Source organism: Pinus tabuliformis, chromosome 7, assembly GCF_031772625.1.
Source record: "Pinus tabuliformis cultivar Carrire ecotype Pingquan chromosome 7, CPIR1, whole genome shotgun sequence".
Lineage (NCBI taxonomy): Eukaryota > Viridiplantae > Streptophyta > Pinopsida > Pinales > Pinaceae > Pinus > Pinus tabuliformis.
The window spans coordinates 141476300-141492638 of NC_142293.1; the positions used below are offsets into that span (position 1 = coordinate 141476300).

The 16339-nt window shown below is 38.7% G+C and overlaps 1 protein-coding gene across 1 annotated transcript in view; it reads right to left on the reverse strand.

The window, feature by feature from the left end:
* LOC149246153 (lon protease homolog 1, mitochondrial-like) overlaps positions 1 to 16339 on the reverse strand; it is a 222572-nt gene that overhangs the window by 24401 nt on the left and 181832 nt on the right. Inside the window, exons 16-17 of the mRNA XM_089457840.1 lie at positions 15776 to 15943; positions 15559 to 15660 (exon numbers count right to left, since the gene is read on the reverse strand). Coding sequence (XP_089313966.1) covers positions 15559 to 15660; positions 15776 to 15943 — 270 coding nt within the window. The remainder of the gene's footprint in view (positions 1 to 15558; positions 15661 to 15775; positions 15944 to 16339) is intronic.

Below are 16339 nucleotides of genomic sequence, written 5' to 3' on the forward strand. Positions count from 1 at the left end.
TTGTCCTCGAACAGCCTGAAGAAACAGCCCTTGAACAGCCCCAAAAGTTCAGTCAATTTGCAGATTTCTAAAGTCAACTTGCAGCCCTAAACTAGGGCAATCAACACCGGTCAAACCAGAGGTCAGATCACCTCGATTTTTGTGCCAAAAATTGCGGCCTGCCTAGGAGAGGCAACCACACCCAATCCGCACTTCTGGAAGGTCAACGCTTGGTCAACGTTGGTCAAAGAGATGACGTCCTTTCTTTCTGTGTCTTCCTTGCCCTAGGACGGCTTCCTTTCAACCACATGTGCGAGAGAGAGAGAGGCTCCTTTTATGCATAGGGGAGAGAGAAGAAAAGTGAATTGAATTTTCCAAATGAGAAGAATGCTCCTTGAATTTATACGCAAACATTGAGGTTGAATCGACATCACTGTTAGGCTTCTGAGCCTACATAAGTTTGTTGGCCAACCTTGACAATTTGTCCATAATCAAAATAAATTCATATCTCCACAAATACTTATCGGAATCGGATGATCTTTAGATCAATCCTACACCTCTCGATGAGAGGAATCTAGGAAAAATATCAGAAGCCATAAATAAGGTGATCAACATGGAGTTTGGCCCTAGTTGCCAATTTTAACAGCCTTTCTCTTGATCTTCTAGCTGCAATTGCTTGGTACACTGGATTACATCGTTTTGTAGGAGTGATGATGGACTTTCAACTTGCAATGTGGATTATGTTTTCTTCATTTCCTGGTTAAATCAGCATGTCATCGCTTATATATTATCGTTAATTGTCTTATATCTCTTGCAATTGATTGTTTTTGTGCCTCTCTTAAAGATTCGACTAAGGTAAAAGCTTTGTAACATTTTGTGCAAACGACATTTTTATTTCTAAATGATTCTTGACAATTAGGACATCCCTCTAAACAAAAAGGACATTTTGAAAAGAAACCATTGTTTTTGGTGGACGTCATCATTTTGTTTTTTTCTTCACTTATTTTATCTCCCTTTATTTTATTATTTAATTTTTATTGTTATTCATTTTTTTATTAAATAAATAAATTAGCTTCTTTTTTTTCACCTTTTTAATATTTTTTCTTAATATAATTTTTTTTTTTTTATGAATTTATACTTCTATATATATATATATATATATATATATATATATATATATATATATACATATATATATATACATACATACATATATATATATATATATATATATATATATATATATATATATATATATATATATATATATATATACATACATATATATATATATATATATATATATATATATATATATATCTTAATTTCCTTTTCTTTTATTTCTCCTACATCCACTTATATAACTTTGTATTTTATGATATAAATATTATTTTTATTTTCCCTTTTACCTATATAAAATTGCACTCAGATTACTTATGATGGTTATATTCATATACTTAACCAAATGTGATTCGTATGACTATGTCCATACGAACAGTCACAGCTAATTATTAATATTATTTTTTGTTTTAAATCTTCAAATCTATGCAATGAAGCAATGTGCCCGTACAATTTGCTTGAATGTTGGATTACTTGTCAAATCATTTTTAGGCAGAAAGGGTGAGTTGCAGATTTCAGGACGATGGTGGCAAAAAAAAAAAATTGCGAGTGGAGAGAGGGTGGGCAATACAACAAGGCGGCAGAGATGAGGAGCAACGATGGGGTTGCAGGGGACAAAGGAGCAGTGGCAGTAGCGTGGGGAGAAAGGGAATGGCGGTCAGGAAGCTAAGGTGAACAACACGGGGGACAGGGACAAGGACGACAATGGTGGACGGTTATCAGAATGCAGGGATGCGGCTCGGTGATGGTTGATGGCACAAGCGGCAAGGACGTGGAAGCGTGAACGCAGATCGTTGGTGGCACAGGTTATGGCCGCGGTCTATCGGAGCACAAGGGCGTCCGTCAGTACAAGGTCTCGACGCTCGAAGCGGACGGCAGATGGGAGGAAGGCAGTGTTCAGGTTATGGTGGCTGCGTCCGTCGATAGGTAGGTTGTTTTTAGAATATATTTTGTTTTTATTTTTATTTTTATGTTTTTATATTAAATCACATTTGTTTTTTTTAAATCACTTTTTTTCTGACTTTTGATTTTCTTTTTTCCTTATATTTATATATATTATTTTTATAAATCTCTTTTCTATATCTAGATATATATATAATTTTTTTTCTTCTTAAATTCTTTATATATATATATATATATATATATATAGAGAGAGAGAGAGAGAGAGATATAATTTCTTTTCTTTTAATATTTTTTTTTTAAGTGGCCAAAGTCCTAAATGGCAAAAATGGAGAACCTCCAAAAATTTCTCTAGCGAAACGCTTCCAATTTCATGACAGCAACACAGTTGACGACAAGTTGATGGCCAAAGGTCGGATCAGACAAGCTCTAATACCAAATGAAGCGAACAATGTTCCTTCTTCAAATTAATTACTCCAAAAGACTTGGACTATGAAGATATCCATTGAGGATACAAATATTATTATATATAAAATGTATGAAGAATGATACAAATGAGAATGAGAGGTTTTCTTATATACTATGCAAGTGCCTCTTCATGGAGAGTCATGTCTCATTTAGATATGACTCTTCAACCTAATTACTAATTAACTAATCATTATTAATTATTATCATTTGCATTATTTCCTATATATTAATTCATAACACAGACTTATTATTTGGAGGATGGTGCTTGTCTTGAAGGGCTACTTGACACCAGGTTGACCCATGTACATTACATAAATGCTCAAGAAGAGCTCTTTAACATGATTTTGAGCAAGCATTCATTCATATATTTTACAAAAATAATATTTCTTTTTCTTGACAAGTACAAAGATCAAAATTACATTGACAAATACCAAACCTAGTTACACTTTTCTTCAACACAAGGTGCAGCCAAATCCTAAAGATCAAATTGACATGGCAATTACTAGCAACAAATTACTTGCCAGCAAGAAGAATAGTGATGGTGAAATTTATGGGAGTCATGGTGTTGCAAATATTAATGATAGAACAAAATTTATGAGCTCTCTTTCAACCGGGGAAAGAAACTTTTTCAAGTGATTGTGATGAACATGGAACCCACAAACAACATTGGAAAATATGACGACAAATACAAACCAAAAGATCTTGTCGAATACTTTCCTATATATTGATTCATAACACAGACTTCTTCTTTGGAGGATGGTGTTTGTCTTGAAGGGCTACTTGACACTAGGTTGACCCATGTATATCACATAAATGCTCAAAAAGAGCTCTTTAACATGATTTTGAGCAAGAATTCATTCATATATTTTACAAAAATAATATTTGTTTTTCTTGACAAGTACAAAGATCAAAATTACATTGACAAATACCTAACCTAGTTACACTTTTCTTCGACACAAAGTACAGGGAAATCCTAAAGATCAAATTGACATGCCAATTACTGGCAACAAATTACTTGCCAGCAAGAAGAATAGTGACGGTGAAATTTATGGGAGTCATGGTGTTGCCAATATTAATGATAGAACAAAATTTATGAGCTCTCTTTCAACTGGGGAAAAACGCTTTTTCAGGTGATTGCAATGAACATGGAACCCACAAACAACATTGGAAAATATGACGATGAATACGAACCAGAAGAGCTTGTCGAATACTTACCTCCAAGATTTACAAGCATTGCAACAAATTTGGCAGCTATGGAGCATTTCAATCTCATGAATAATGATCTTATAAGCGATCGAATTCTACCATCTTTCCACAATCATTTGCATTATCTCATTCTGATAGCTAGGTTTCCTGGACCGATGGTGAATAGACTTCGATGCCACCATCATCAAACTTGAGTCTATTGTTCTGTGTAAGGGAAAAGGATCCTAGCATTGTGAATGAAATCAAGTTTCTAGATTGTACCATCCAAGACAAGCGGTAATTACGACCCCTTAATCATGGATTGGAAAGGCATGCATTCATCCTTCCTGACAATGTCCCCAATGAAGAACTCCTTCTTGGTTGTTGAACACATTGAGTTAGGAACTTCTCAAGGTGAAATAGGTGAAACTCTTGAGACTAATCACATGAAAAACAAACAAAAGAATCAAGCTTCTATAATAAAGAAGGCTAAAAGTAGTGAAGGTGAACATTATGGCTTTCATGGTGTGGCAATTATTAGCAATAGAAAAGACGAAAGCAAGCTTCACTCTAAATATGAACCTACCAAGAGATGGGGTATCGTATCCATTAGCAATAGAACAAGTAGGACCAATGAAATGAACAAAGTGCAGCGAAATCCTAAAGATCAAATTGACATGGCAATTACTGGCAACAAATTACTTGCCAGCAAGAAGAATAGTGATGGTGAAATTTAGGGATGTCATGGTGTTGCTTATTAATGATAGAACAGAATCTCTGAGCTCTCTTTCAATTGGGAAAAAACTTTTTCAAGTGATTGTGATGAACATGGAACCCACAAATAACATTGGAAAATATGACGAAAAATATGAACCAGAAGAGCTTGTCAAATACTTACCTCCAAGATTTACAAACATTGCAACCAATTTAGTAGCCATGGAGCATTTCAATCTCATGAACGATGATCTTATAAGCAATCGAGTTCTACCAGCTTTCCAAAATCGTTTGCGTTATCTCATTCTGATCTCTAGGTTGCCTAGACCCATGGTGAATAGACATTGATGCCACCATCATCAAACTTGATTATGTTGTTTTGTGTAAGGGAGAAGGATCCTAGCATTGTGAATGAAATCAAGTTTCTGGACTGTACCATCCAAGACAAGCGGCTATTACAACTCCCTAATCATGGATTAGAAAGGCAAAGCATTCATCCTTCGTGATAATGTCCCCAATGAAGAACATCATGCATGGCCAATTGGAGAACCCTTTTTGGAGGCAATCAGACACAAAGTGGTGTGTTGGACATACTATGATACAAACCATCCCTTCATGTATATGATGAATACCGACCATAAGGGTGGAAGGGCTCTGAGGCCTTTGGATACATCAACAATGTCTATAAAATCGACGCGAAAGTTCAAGCACAATTGTGGATGTGATGTTGAGAGCAATAGTCAGGCATTTGTTTATAACTTTATACTACTAATGAAGCTCAATGACGGTGGCCCATAGTCGACGCACACATTGTGCTTGGATGTAAACATTGAAAGTTGGACACTTCTTCCACAATGTCCACATATAGTGGACTTGTTTCAATATGTTGTTCCCATCTCATGGCAAGGCAAGTTGAATTTATTAGAAAGTTATGGCGCTACCCATCACCGTGACATTTGTTGGCAATTGGACTTTGTGTGGGTGAAACAAGATATGAACATCATTTTTTACCCAATTTTCATGGGGTTAGCTATATTGCTCTTTCACAAGAGCTCGTTTACAATGGGATGTGGATAAATGACAGAGTGGAGCAGTATAGTGCGACTAGTGGTTGTTGTTTTGCCTCGGCGTATATATTATTGTTGATCAATTGCACCAACAAAAAATGTAAAGACACAACTATACAACTCACTTTTCAAAAATAATTTAATTATATTAAGTGCAAAAAGAATTAAAATAAAAAATTCAAATTAAAAGGGAATAAGATTAATAAACATTATGAAGGAAATTGAAAAGCTTTAGAAATATTTTGCAAGATGGACTTCGAGGGAGCAGACGTGAACAACAACGGAGGAGTAAATTGAAGGACAATGCGAGGAAAGGGATCAGCCCCCTACCCCGGCCGGTCGTTGGGCCACCAGGGTGGGGCTGGGGGCTAGGCACCAACCCCGCCTACTGCGTGGTTATAGGTGGTCGGGGTTTCGTAGCTCACTATTTGGTAGTGAAGCTCATCCAATCCGATCTTTGGACTATAAGAATTACTGATTTGGCCCCTGAAATCGTATTGTACGAGGCTGAGGAGAATGGAACCATGGGCCAGGCACTGTAATTGGGTTGTGCAGTGTATTACAGTGCAGATCTCAGGGATAAGACAAGTGCTCAGAGTGTAGAGGAGGTTTCAAGTGGTTGGAAATGCCTATTGTGGAGATATTTCTGGGGCGAATCAAAGTCCCTGAACGATTTCGGTATTGCCCCAATCGTTGACAAAGTCGAATGAGTCTATCATTGGGCCACATCTTTGAACAGAGAAGGGTGTCATGCCTACACTTTGAAGGTGATTCCTCTATATACGGTGTTTTCTTGCTTAAATTCTAAATGCATCAAGGATCCAAATCAGATTGTATGGTGGAGAGCCCCCTCTTCTCATAAAAAACCACGGATCCATCGTTTAAGTTTAGATTCAAACAAAAGACAAGTAGAAGGGAGATCACAGGACGCAAATCCAATGTTACTTGGGAGCGGGAGCGGAAGCGGGGAGCGGGAGCGGAAGCGGGAGCGGGAGCGACCATTTTCAGAAGCTCCCGGTTTGGGAGCGAATCCCGGAGCGATTTTTTAAAAATATATACATTTTTTATATTTTTTAATTTTTGATACATATATGTCAACAAAAACATGTAGAATGATGAAATAGACATAAAAAAACATAAAAAAACATAAATTGATCATTGAACCATATCACATCAATCATCTAGAAATTATAATCGTCATCAACCTTAGTAAAATTAAAATACATATTACAACTGCAACATATTGAGTCTTATAAATCATGATTCATCAAATTCAATATTAAAGTTTCAACTTCAAGCTTTCAGAATTGAAAATTCAATAACATTTATCATCATTGATCACCAAAGTAACAAGTTGTACTTGTAAGCCAAGTTTAACCATTACAAGAAGTAATATCGAAGATATTTCTAAGTCCTGACTCCTAACTTCTAACTGTTAACATGATATGAAATGTTAAAAATTTATAAAATGAAACATGAATAATGAGATGAAATGAAACAACTTTAGTGACTAGTCTTTCACAAAGCATCATATTCATAATTCACAATCATTACCAATGAGTTATAATTGCCAAGGCCCAACTTCAAACTTCAAATTTTCATTGTCACAGTGATATAATGTTTACAAAAAATATCATAATGTCATAATGATATGAAAGAGTCAAGAGTCAAGAGTCAAGGACTCAAAACTCAACACTGAACAGTTATGAAAACTAAAGTGACAAGTCTAATAGAAACTAAAAAAGACAAGTAAACTGTAAATCTACAAGTGGCCCTTGCCACGAGAGTCTCCAGGAGTATAAGTAGGTCGTGGTGGTCTTCTAGGAGTCTCCCGCCCAGACCGACGACCAGAACTAGAGCCTCCACGCGAGGGTGCCGATGGAGGTGGCGACAGCAATGGAACAAGACTCGGGCCCCGAGAACTGCTACTGGATGGTGGAGGTGGAGGTGCCATGGCTGCTGCAGCTGCTTCAGCTTCATCCCGTACAAGCTCCTCTTCTAGTTCTTCCATATGTACAATGCCATCCTCCAAATTGTCGTCCTCAGGGTGATTGTCCCAAATTTTATATGTGGGATCTTCATTAGCCCGATCACAGTAATGGCTCAACAACCTCAAGTTGTAGTGCACATAAACCAAGCTTTTTGCTCGGTTTTCGTTGAGCCCGTTTCTTTTCACATTATGTATATAACTGTAGGTGCTCCAACACCTCTCTACAGAAGAAGAATTTACAACCTGTGAAAGAACTTTTATTGCCAATTTTCGCAAAAGTCCGTGGCCGCCATATGTTTCCCACCATGTGAGAGAATCAAATTTATCTTTGTCATCCATTGCATGGAAGTTACCATACAAACCACTGCCAGTGAAGTATCTGCCTATTTCAAGGCGCACAGCTGCACATTCCTCCCTGTCAGGCACCAACTTTTCTAATGCTTCCAGATTTCCTCTAGTTACCTCTCGATCTAAATGGGGTTTGGTCCTAACACCACCCTCTGCTGCAGGTTTGCCCAACCAAGAATCTGAGTAGTATTTTGGCGTAAGGATATACGCCAAGCAATGTAGTGGAAGGTTAAGCCTATTCCACCGTTCACACACACAATCGTGAATCAGTTTGTACAAGTCGGGATCTTTGTTATGAACAATGTCTTTTATTTCCCCCAACATGGTATCCATTTGCTCATACACCTCGCCAATCACTGGTTTGTCTGTATCTGCAAACCGAATCATGTTATAAATTGGCTTGGTGAAATCCAATACCTGTCTCACAGTTGTCTAAAACTGCCCATCAAGAGCGGCCTCCTCCACCGTTTCAAAACCTGCAATGTCAGCTACATTTGTAGCCCTTTCCTTTAACACCTACCAATGTGGACTTGATACCATGCTAGCTAATGCCTCTCTTACCTTCAAAAGGCGCCTGAAGGTGAGGTAATAGCTACCAAATCTAGTCCTCGCAATCTTCAGCAACTCCAATCTCGAGTGACTGCGGAAAAGGCCATGGGTATTGCTATGATTTGTAATAAATTTTATCATTTTTTTTCCTTTCTTGTACAAATCACCAATCCATTGGTATTGTTCATTTTTGTTTTTGACAATATCATGCAACAGAAGGTTCAATGTGTGAACCAAACATCCAGACCAAAATATGTTCGGGTATTTATCCTCAATAATTGCTCCCGCTGCCTTACAATTAGGAGCATTATCAGTGATGACTTGGATGACATTGTATGGGCCAATACGCTCAATTGTTTCAAGCAATGCTTCTGCAATGTTGATAGCGGTCTTGAACTTGTCTGAGTAATCATGTGCAGCTAGAAAGATGGGACCACTAACAGACACAGCAAGAACACTTATCAATGGCTTGCCTTTTACATTTGTCCATCCATCAGATACAATGGACACCCCATTGTCAGTCCAAGAACTTGTCATTTTATTCAAAGAATGTGATATTTTTGCTTTTTCATGATCAAGGCCAACAGTTCTTGCCTTGTCATACCCAGGGCTCTTGTATCCTTTAGGGGCATCATTTATGGCAGAAACCATTTCGTGCCAATAAGGTGAGCGTAGAACATTGAATGGTATCCCACATGCATAGAGGAACCTGTAAACTTTTGAATCCACATCATTCCTACACCCCTCATCAAGGAAATCTGATATGGTTCTACGGCGTAAAGATGATGACCCTGTGCCTCCATGTCCATATCCACTGCCTTGGGAGGATGCTGAAGGAGTTCTTTGTGAGCTTGGTTCAAAGAAACCCCTTGATCTTTTTGCTCTGTATTGGGCGTCCTCCTCTTCCTTTATGTATTTGGCTCTATCTGCTGTTGACACCTTGTCACAAGTTTTGATTCCTATTTGTTTCTCTCCATCCCATGGCCTTTTCCCGCAGAGGTGTCTTCTAGCACGGGTGTATGAGCCTGTGTAGTCAGTGTTGCAATGGGGGCAATGAAATTTAGTGGTTCCACCCCCTCTCCCTGTTTCAGCCCTGTGAACATATTTCCACAATGGAGTTTGGTCTTGTTTAGTTTTTTGACCCTCATGTTCACCCTCCTCCACATCCTCCTCACTGGGGTTTTCACCCATTTGACTTCCTCCGGCTTCTTCATCCACCTCTTCAGTTTCAGGCCCCCTCCGTTTCCTACTCTCCACCACCATAATAACCAGAAAGGGGACCAGGAAGAGGAAAATGCCAATAAAAATGCTCAGGTCCATCGTGTTTGATGTTTGTAGGGTTTGAGTCTTGAATCTGCAAATTAATTTAGTTTATTGGGATTAATTCATTTAATTTATTAATTTAATTTAAATTAATGATCTTTAAACTCAAACAGGTAAATGAAACTAACCAAATTAACTACCTAACCAGCTAAAGTTCTAAACTAACTAAATGATTAAGTTACTTACCTCTGCAAGCTTCCTCCTCGCTCCTTGGCACTTGCTCCTCGCTCCTCAGCTCTGGCTCCTTGCTCCTCAGCTCTTGCTCCTTGCTCCTTTGCTCTTGCTCAGCTCTCAATCTCAAGCTCAATGAAGTTGAAATGAGTTTTTTTTGGCCCATTGGGCTTATAAACAAAAAAAAATTAGTTAAATTTTTTTGATTTTTCGGGTCCGGCGGAATTTTTTTCCGCCAAACCGCTCCCGGCCGGTTAAAAATCGCTCCCGGAGCGTTTTTAATGCCCAGGAGCGATCAGGGAGCGATCGCTCCCCGATCGCTCCCGGGCATTAAAAAGCGCTCCGGGAGCTCGGGAGCGATCGCTCCCTGAAACGCTCCCTATCAGAGCAGGGAGCGTAAATTTTTTTAAGGGAGCGCGCTCCCGAAAATCGCACCCGTCCGGGAGCGATTTTGGGAGCGCGCTCCCGACCCGCTCCCGAGCCGCTCCGGCCCGGAGCGCGCTTCGGGAGCGGGTTTGAGGGGGGGGGCGCTCCCCCGCAACACCGCGCAAATCCAGAGCAGTTGGTTCAGGTTTTTATCAAAACCATTACTAGGAAATCCAATGTGATAAGGGTTTGGGGAACAGATCCAGTGACAGATCTAAAGCAGAGTGTCCAAAATATTACAGGTATTCCTACTTCTTTACAAAGTTTGAATTTTTCAGGAAAAGTGATGCAGGATTGGATCCATTTGGAATACTATGGTATTCAAAGAAACTCCACAATTATCCTGAATTTAAGATTGCAAGGTGGTGCCCCAAGAGTGAGCTTTCCACCTAGATCATCTTCGGTTGGAAAGGGGCCGGTCTTGTTCAAGGATGCACTCAAAGGGAATGTTGCCACACAGGACAAACAAACCCAGATCTGACAATACCAATGTCGTACATCGTACAGAAGATGGAGAAAACCCCAGATCTGTCCATGGAAATACCAGAAGTAAGTGGTCTTTTCACTATTTTGCAAGCAAAAGCTATCATATGTTGATTTAATGGATACTGGCCCAAATCGGAATACCTAAATGAGTGGATCTACCTTAATTGGACCAGAGAATGTAACATTTATCTGTTTGCAAAAGGTTTTTTTGTAGTTCAGTTTGATAAACAGAAAGACTTCAAGGACCTTGGTTTTGGGGAAGGGCGGGTCTTCTTTGCAACCCCATGGTTTCCATGGTTTTGATGCTAACAGAATGGTGGTTACAAAAATGTCGGTCTGTGTAAGGCTACATAAACTTCCACTTCCCTATTGGCACCATTAGATCCTAGAAGGCATTGGGAACTCTTTGGGAAGGTTCCTAAAGATGGATTGTGAAAGAATGGACAAGGTATCTTCACTTTTGCACGCATTTGTGTGTAGATGGATTTAAGCAAAGGACTTCCTGATCGTATTCATCTAATGCATCAAGATGTCAAGTGGACACAGTGGTTAGATTTTGAAAATACTGCTTTAGATGTTGGATCTGCCATCAAATAGGGCACTTGCTGAACACATGCAAACAAGCAAATAAAAGACTGCCAAAGAAAAGGGATGGCAATTCCCAGAACCTCCACCTTCAGATGATAAGGATGAAGAAATGGATGAGACCCAGCAACATCCACAGACACAAAATCAACAAGGTTCTCAAAAGGAGGGAGAAGAGAATCAAAAGGATCAGAATAAACAGGCACAGATTCCCAATAACTCAGCAGTGACTTCGACCCTTGAGAACCAACACGAGGAACAGATCAACAATCAAGGATTAGGTGGAACTAAGCAATCTCAAGTTTCTGAGAGCTCAGATTCAGATAAAGAAGTCCTAAAATTTCCAAGAAATAATGAGCTAGCAAAAAGTCCAAAAGAAAAAAGGCAAAAAAGAGACAATCAGTTTATCTGGCCAATTGTAATTTTATTTTTTATTTTTTTGGTATCTTTGCTACTTTGAGTGCTTAATGCACACTCATTGGTCCCTTGGGACAATTCTTGAATGCACTATGTGCATCTACTCAATGTAACTTTTTATTTTAATTAATAGAAAGTTTCTGATTTTTCCAACGAAAAAAATAAACATTAATAAACATTAATTAATTATCATAAAGGTAATTTATTAAATTATTATAGAGTTACTTTATTAATATAATTAAAATAACAATAATAATAAAATATAAAAGGAGTGGTGGGATTCGCAAGGAAGAACACTAACCCTGACATGTTGAAGTTAACCCATAAAAATAGATAAACAATGTGCACAGCGAAAGAGAATCTTGTTCATTATGGTTTGAGGGCATAACATTCCTTAAGAGGCGGCAATGTAACAAACATAATAATAATAATAAATAATATATATGAAAAGATGTAAAGATGTAAAGATGTGTCTTATCCACAAAGACACAACTCTTCATATGAAAGGGCACCCCACCTATTATTTATAACGGGGTCCCCTCATTTGTAACATCAGTATTCTATCATTCTATCAACTATCAAGACATTTATTATAAATATATTTCTTCTTCAATATCAAACAGAATATTGTTTGTTTACTACACTCTTCAACCATATATCCTATGCTCCCATTTGAACTAGATCTTTCGAAGCTAATGGCCTTCAAATATACGATATCTAAACCAAGCATCAAAAATCCAAAAGCAATATTTCCAACAATCTCCATCTTGCAATCTTTATCTTGGACATTGTAGTCTCCCCCTGTGTTTGACATCAATGACAGCAATATTCCCAACATATGGTTAGAAAGGCCAATGATGTCAAGGTCTCTTGAGCCTGATGATCAAGATGAGGGGGTGAATTGGGGCACTAGCTTGTGGTCATTGTCCTCTAGAACAATCGAGTGGTCCAGCTATATGATTCTGGGGGGTGTACGAGCAAGGGAGACTCCTAGCATCATCGAAAGAAGGAAACTTTGAATGGATCTCTGGCTGCTCCTCTAGAACTGAGAGAGGTAGTCTAATAGGCAGGAGGCGCTCTACTCTAGAACCGTTTAGAGCTGATCTCTCTAACACTCTATGAAAGGGTGGCCTGATGTACAGTCTGACACCATTGAGCCAATCTCTATAATATTGGTTGTTCTCCCAAAGAGGGAAGCTGAGGAGAAACCTGGGGTCTCACCATTCTGCTATCTAGAAGACTCTAGAACTCTGCTTACCGCTAGTTGCTCCAATCTCAAGAATCAATAGGGAATTATGAGGTGATTGACTTGGTCATCCTAGGGCCGGGAATGGCATGCAAGAGCCAAGATCTGTGGCTGAATATCTCCCTGATTCATAAGGTTAAGCATACAACATACAGCATATAAGGTGCATACAAAGCCTTGCCACTATGGGTATCTTCATGATTATAGCAGAGAATAATGGTTCCAATACCACAATCTCGTGAGCATCAATCTATCTCCTGGCAACATGTCATTCACCACTCCAACAGCATGATTTGTTGTAAGGAGTACACTAAGGAAATCTGATGGTGTCCTTTTAGATGAGGCACTCTTCAATCTAATATAGGTCAATGTAATTCTCTCAACAAAAGGGCACACAGTCAGCTGGCTGTAATGATGGGAAACAACCTGACAGTACTACTTAAGATTTCCCCGGATGATCATATATTGCCATATTATCCCCTCTTGTAGTTGCTTTTCTTGCTTCCAGGTCCCACTTCAAGTGTTGTCGCTACAATATTAACCATCCATCTGTGCAACAAAAAAAATTCCCTTCTACAGTGCCTCCAGATGTCATTTATCCTCGACTGCTGGAGCATCTTTCTGAATTAAAATCCTTTAGCACCTTATGTAAAGTTGCTGAATAACAGGATCCAGCCAGTGTAACAAATTTATTCCCCAAACCTCCGAACCATGGAGCACTGTAGGTTTAATAATCATCTCCAGGAGGTGAAGCTTGAATGAGATGCTGATGAGGTGTTGAGATAGAAACAGAACCTGATGGTAAGATCCATCTCCTTCACAGCCCTAGAAGACAGATCTTTGTCCATTGGACCACTGGGAGCATGCCTCTTCCCTTCTGCTATTGCTGTTCCACTATCAAATTTAGTCCCACTACCATGTGTTCAATGCCTTCTTCAAAAAAGAAAGAGGTTCCTCATATCTATGCACCCTACATGTTTACACTACATTTTCCATGACAACAAAATTGTCTTTGACATAGATTTTCTGTGGATGGGAAAAATCTGTTTACATGCTCCAATTCCTGTATTTGAGAGGGCCAACAAAAGGTCCTAGACTCTGAAGTAGGTGCCCTTAATTCAAATTTTCAGAACTTGCATGTCCAAAACCAGTTTTCACCCCCACCAGCCATACCACTCAGCGCATTTCCTCTGGTTACAGATCTACAGCCAGTATATGCTGTCTTGACTTTACTTTCTTGCTGTTCGAGATCTATTTCTGGCAATGGCAACTCCAGTTCCAATAGACAGGCCATCTACAGCGATGTTTGGAAATGGAAGAGGCAAAACACCGACACCAACATTTTTTTCTCTTCCTTTGTGCAGCAAACCTTGACGATTGAGCCATAATTTTGTATGGAAGAAAGTTAATATTTGAGAAATGACAAACTCAGAAACATGATGGCAGAATTAAATGCTAAATTTGAGTAGTCTAACACATTCAGACACACTTGGCCCGATTGTTTAACACATCTGGGACAGGCATTGGTCACAGAATGGAGGGTGTGTTCAGTGAATCCATGTGCCCAACACATGAATCAGCAACAGAGTATGGGGCAGGTACAAATCCTGTTTCTTAGACTACAGCTAAGAGCCTGTGTAGAAAGCAGGTGAGATTGAAAATGATCTCGAGAAGCAGAGTGTTAGCCCCGATTTGTTGCAGCTTTTATTTTGGCCCTTTTTTTGGAGGCAGTGAAAGGCAAGCATTAGTTGAGGAAAATGAGGTCGGACAGTGTGCCAAGGGCGTATCTCGCATGAATAGGTATAGACCAAGAAGATGGTATCAATGCCACTTATAGAAACCAACACAATTGGTACAATGAGAATAAGAGATTATATCATGTCTGGACAACAAATATCCACCAACAATAAAGATTAATAAATAATATGAATAGAATGAATAATATCTGATAATATCACAATCAGGCAATTATATAGAACGAATCAGTGCTTCTCTGTAAAGTCACATAATAGATATTAATAGACGATATAGACTTGCAATTGGGGATCACATAGGATCCCCTTCCAACAAAAGAGCCTGTTGAGTCTAGACTCTATGCCTCAAACAGCTGGGCATTGAGGAGTAGACCACATAAGCATAAAGCCCTCTTTCTCCTTTGTAACAAGTAAGCAACTTTAGTTGGCTCTAATCTTTTTGTTTTCTTTAATGTTCAATGATTATATTTAGATTACTAACATTCCATCTCCATTTCAACACTATTACTTGGGAATACCCCAAAAAATGTATAGCTCAGTCCCATTGACCATCAGTGGCCCTTTGAGGACATTCATATCATTTCCATTTCTTAGGCAATGGTGTTTTTAATCAGAGTCAACCGATTCTCGAAGAATCAGATTCCTTGGAAACAAACAGATGTAGAGTCAAGTCTCTTTAAACTTTAAAGTGCATCAGATTCTTAAACAGTGAATAGAATGCAATCTTTAATACAAAAAATGCTACAGAAATAACTAACAATGAATCCAGGTAAATGACAAATCGCAGACAAGCAGGTGATGTGACAAACTCATAGGGAAAGTAAGACAAACCTTACGATAAATCTTTTCTATGTGTTTTTGAAGATTCCTCACCCCTGCCTCACGGCAGTATGATTCTATTAGTGCAAGAAGTGCTGCGTCAGTTATTTCAACCTGAAGAGACATTTCATAGATGGTAGGTCAATATAAAAGCCAAGATAATAACTAATGAAATCTGAAAGCCCCTATTACATTATAAAAGGGTTAAGTAGATGTCAAAGCAGACTACCTGTTCAGGCTTGACACCACAAGCCTCTCGAGTAGTCAGTTCCAGGTAATCACGGGCAATGTGCATCTTTTCATCAGTGATGTAACCCACAAGACTAATAATTTCCATGCGATCCAATAGTGGATTGGGAATCATCTCTACCACATTTGCTGTGCAAACAAATAAAACCTAGCGGCAGTAACACAGGTACAGCCATAAGAATAACAAAGATTTTATATATTTATAATAAAAATAAAACAAGTTAAATAAAATACACAAACAAATTTCTTATCGAAACTGTGCAAACAAGGAAAATCCGTCACAAAAATTTACAATACACTTACAAACCAAAGGGTAATGAGTCATGACCATGTTCCCATGAGAACATGCAGAAAGTATTTCATATTCTAGTCCCTTGAAACTGTGTCTCGCATTAACATAATGAAAAGAGGTAATCTCTGTAGATTCCTTGCTTGCCTGTGCAATAAAGGGTAGCGGGCACTTGATCACAGTAGTTCTGCCAAGTACTCACTCAAGAACAGGCATAGGTAAAATGCAGGATTTGGCACATGGCATTAATCCCTT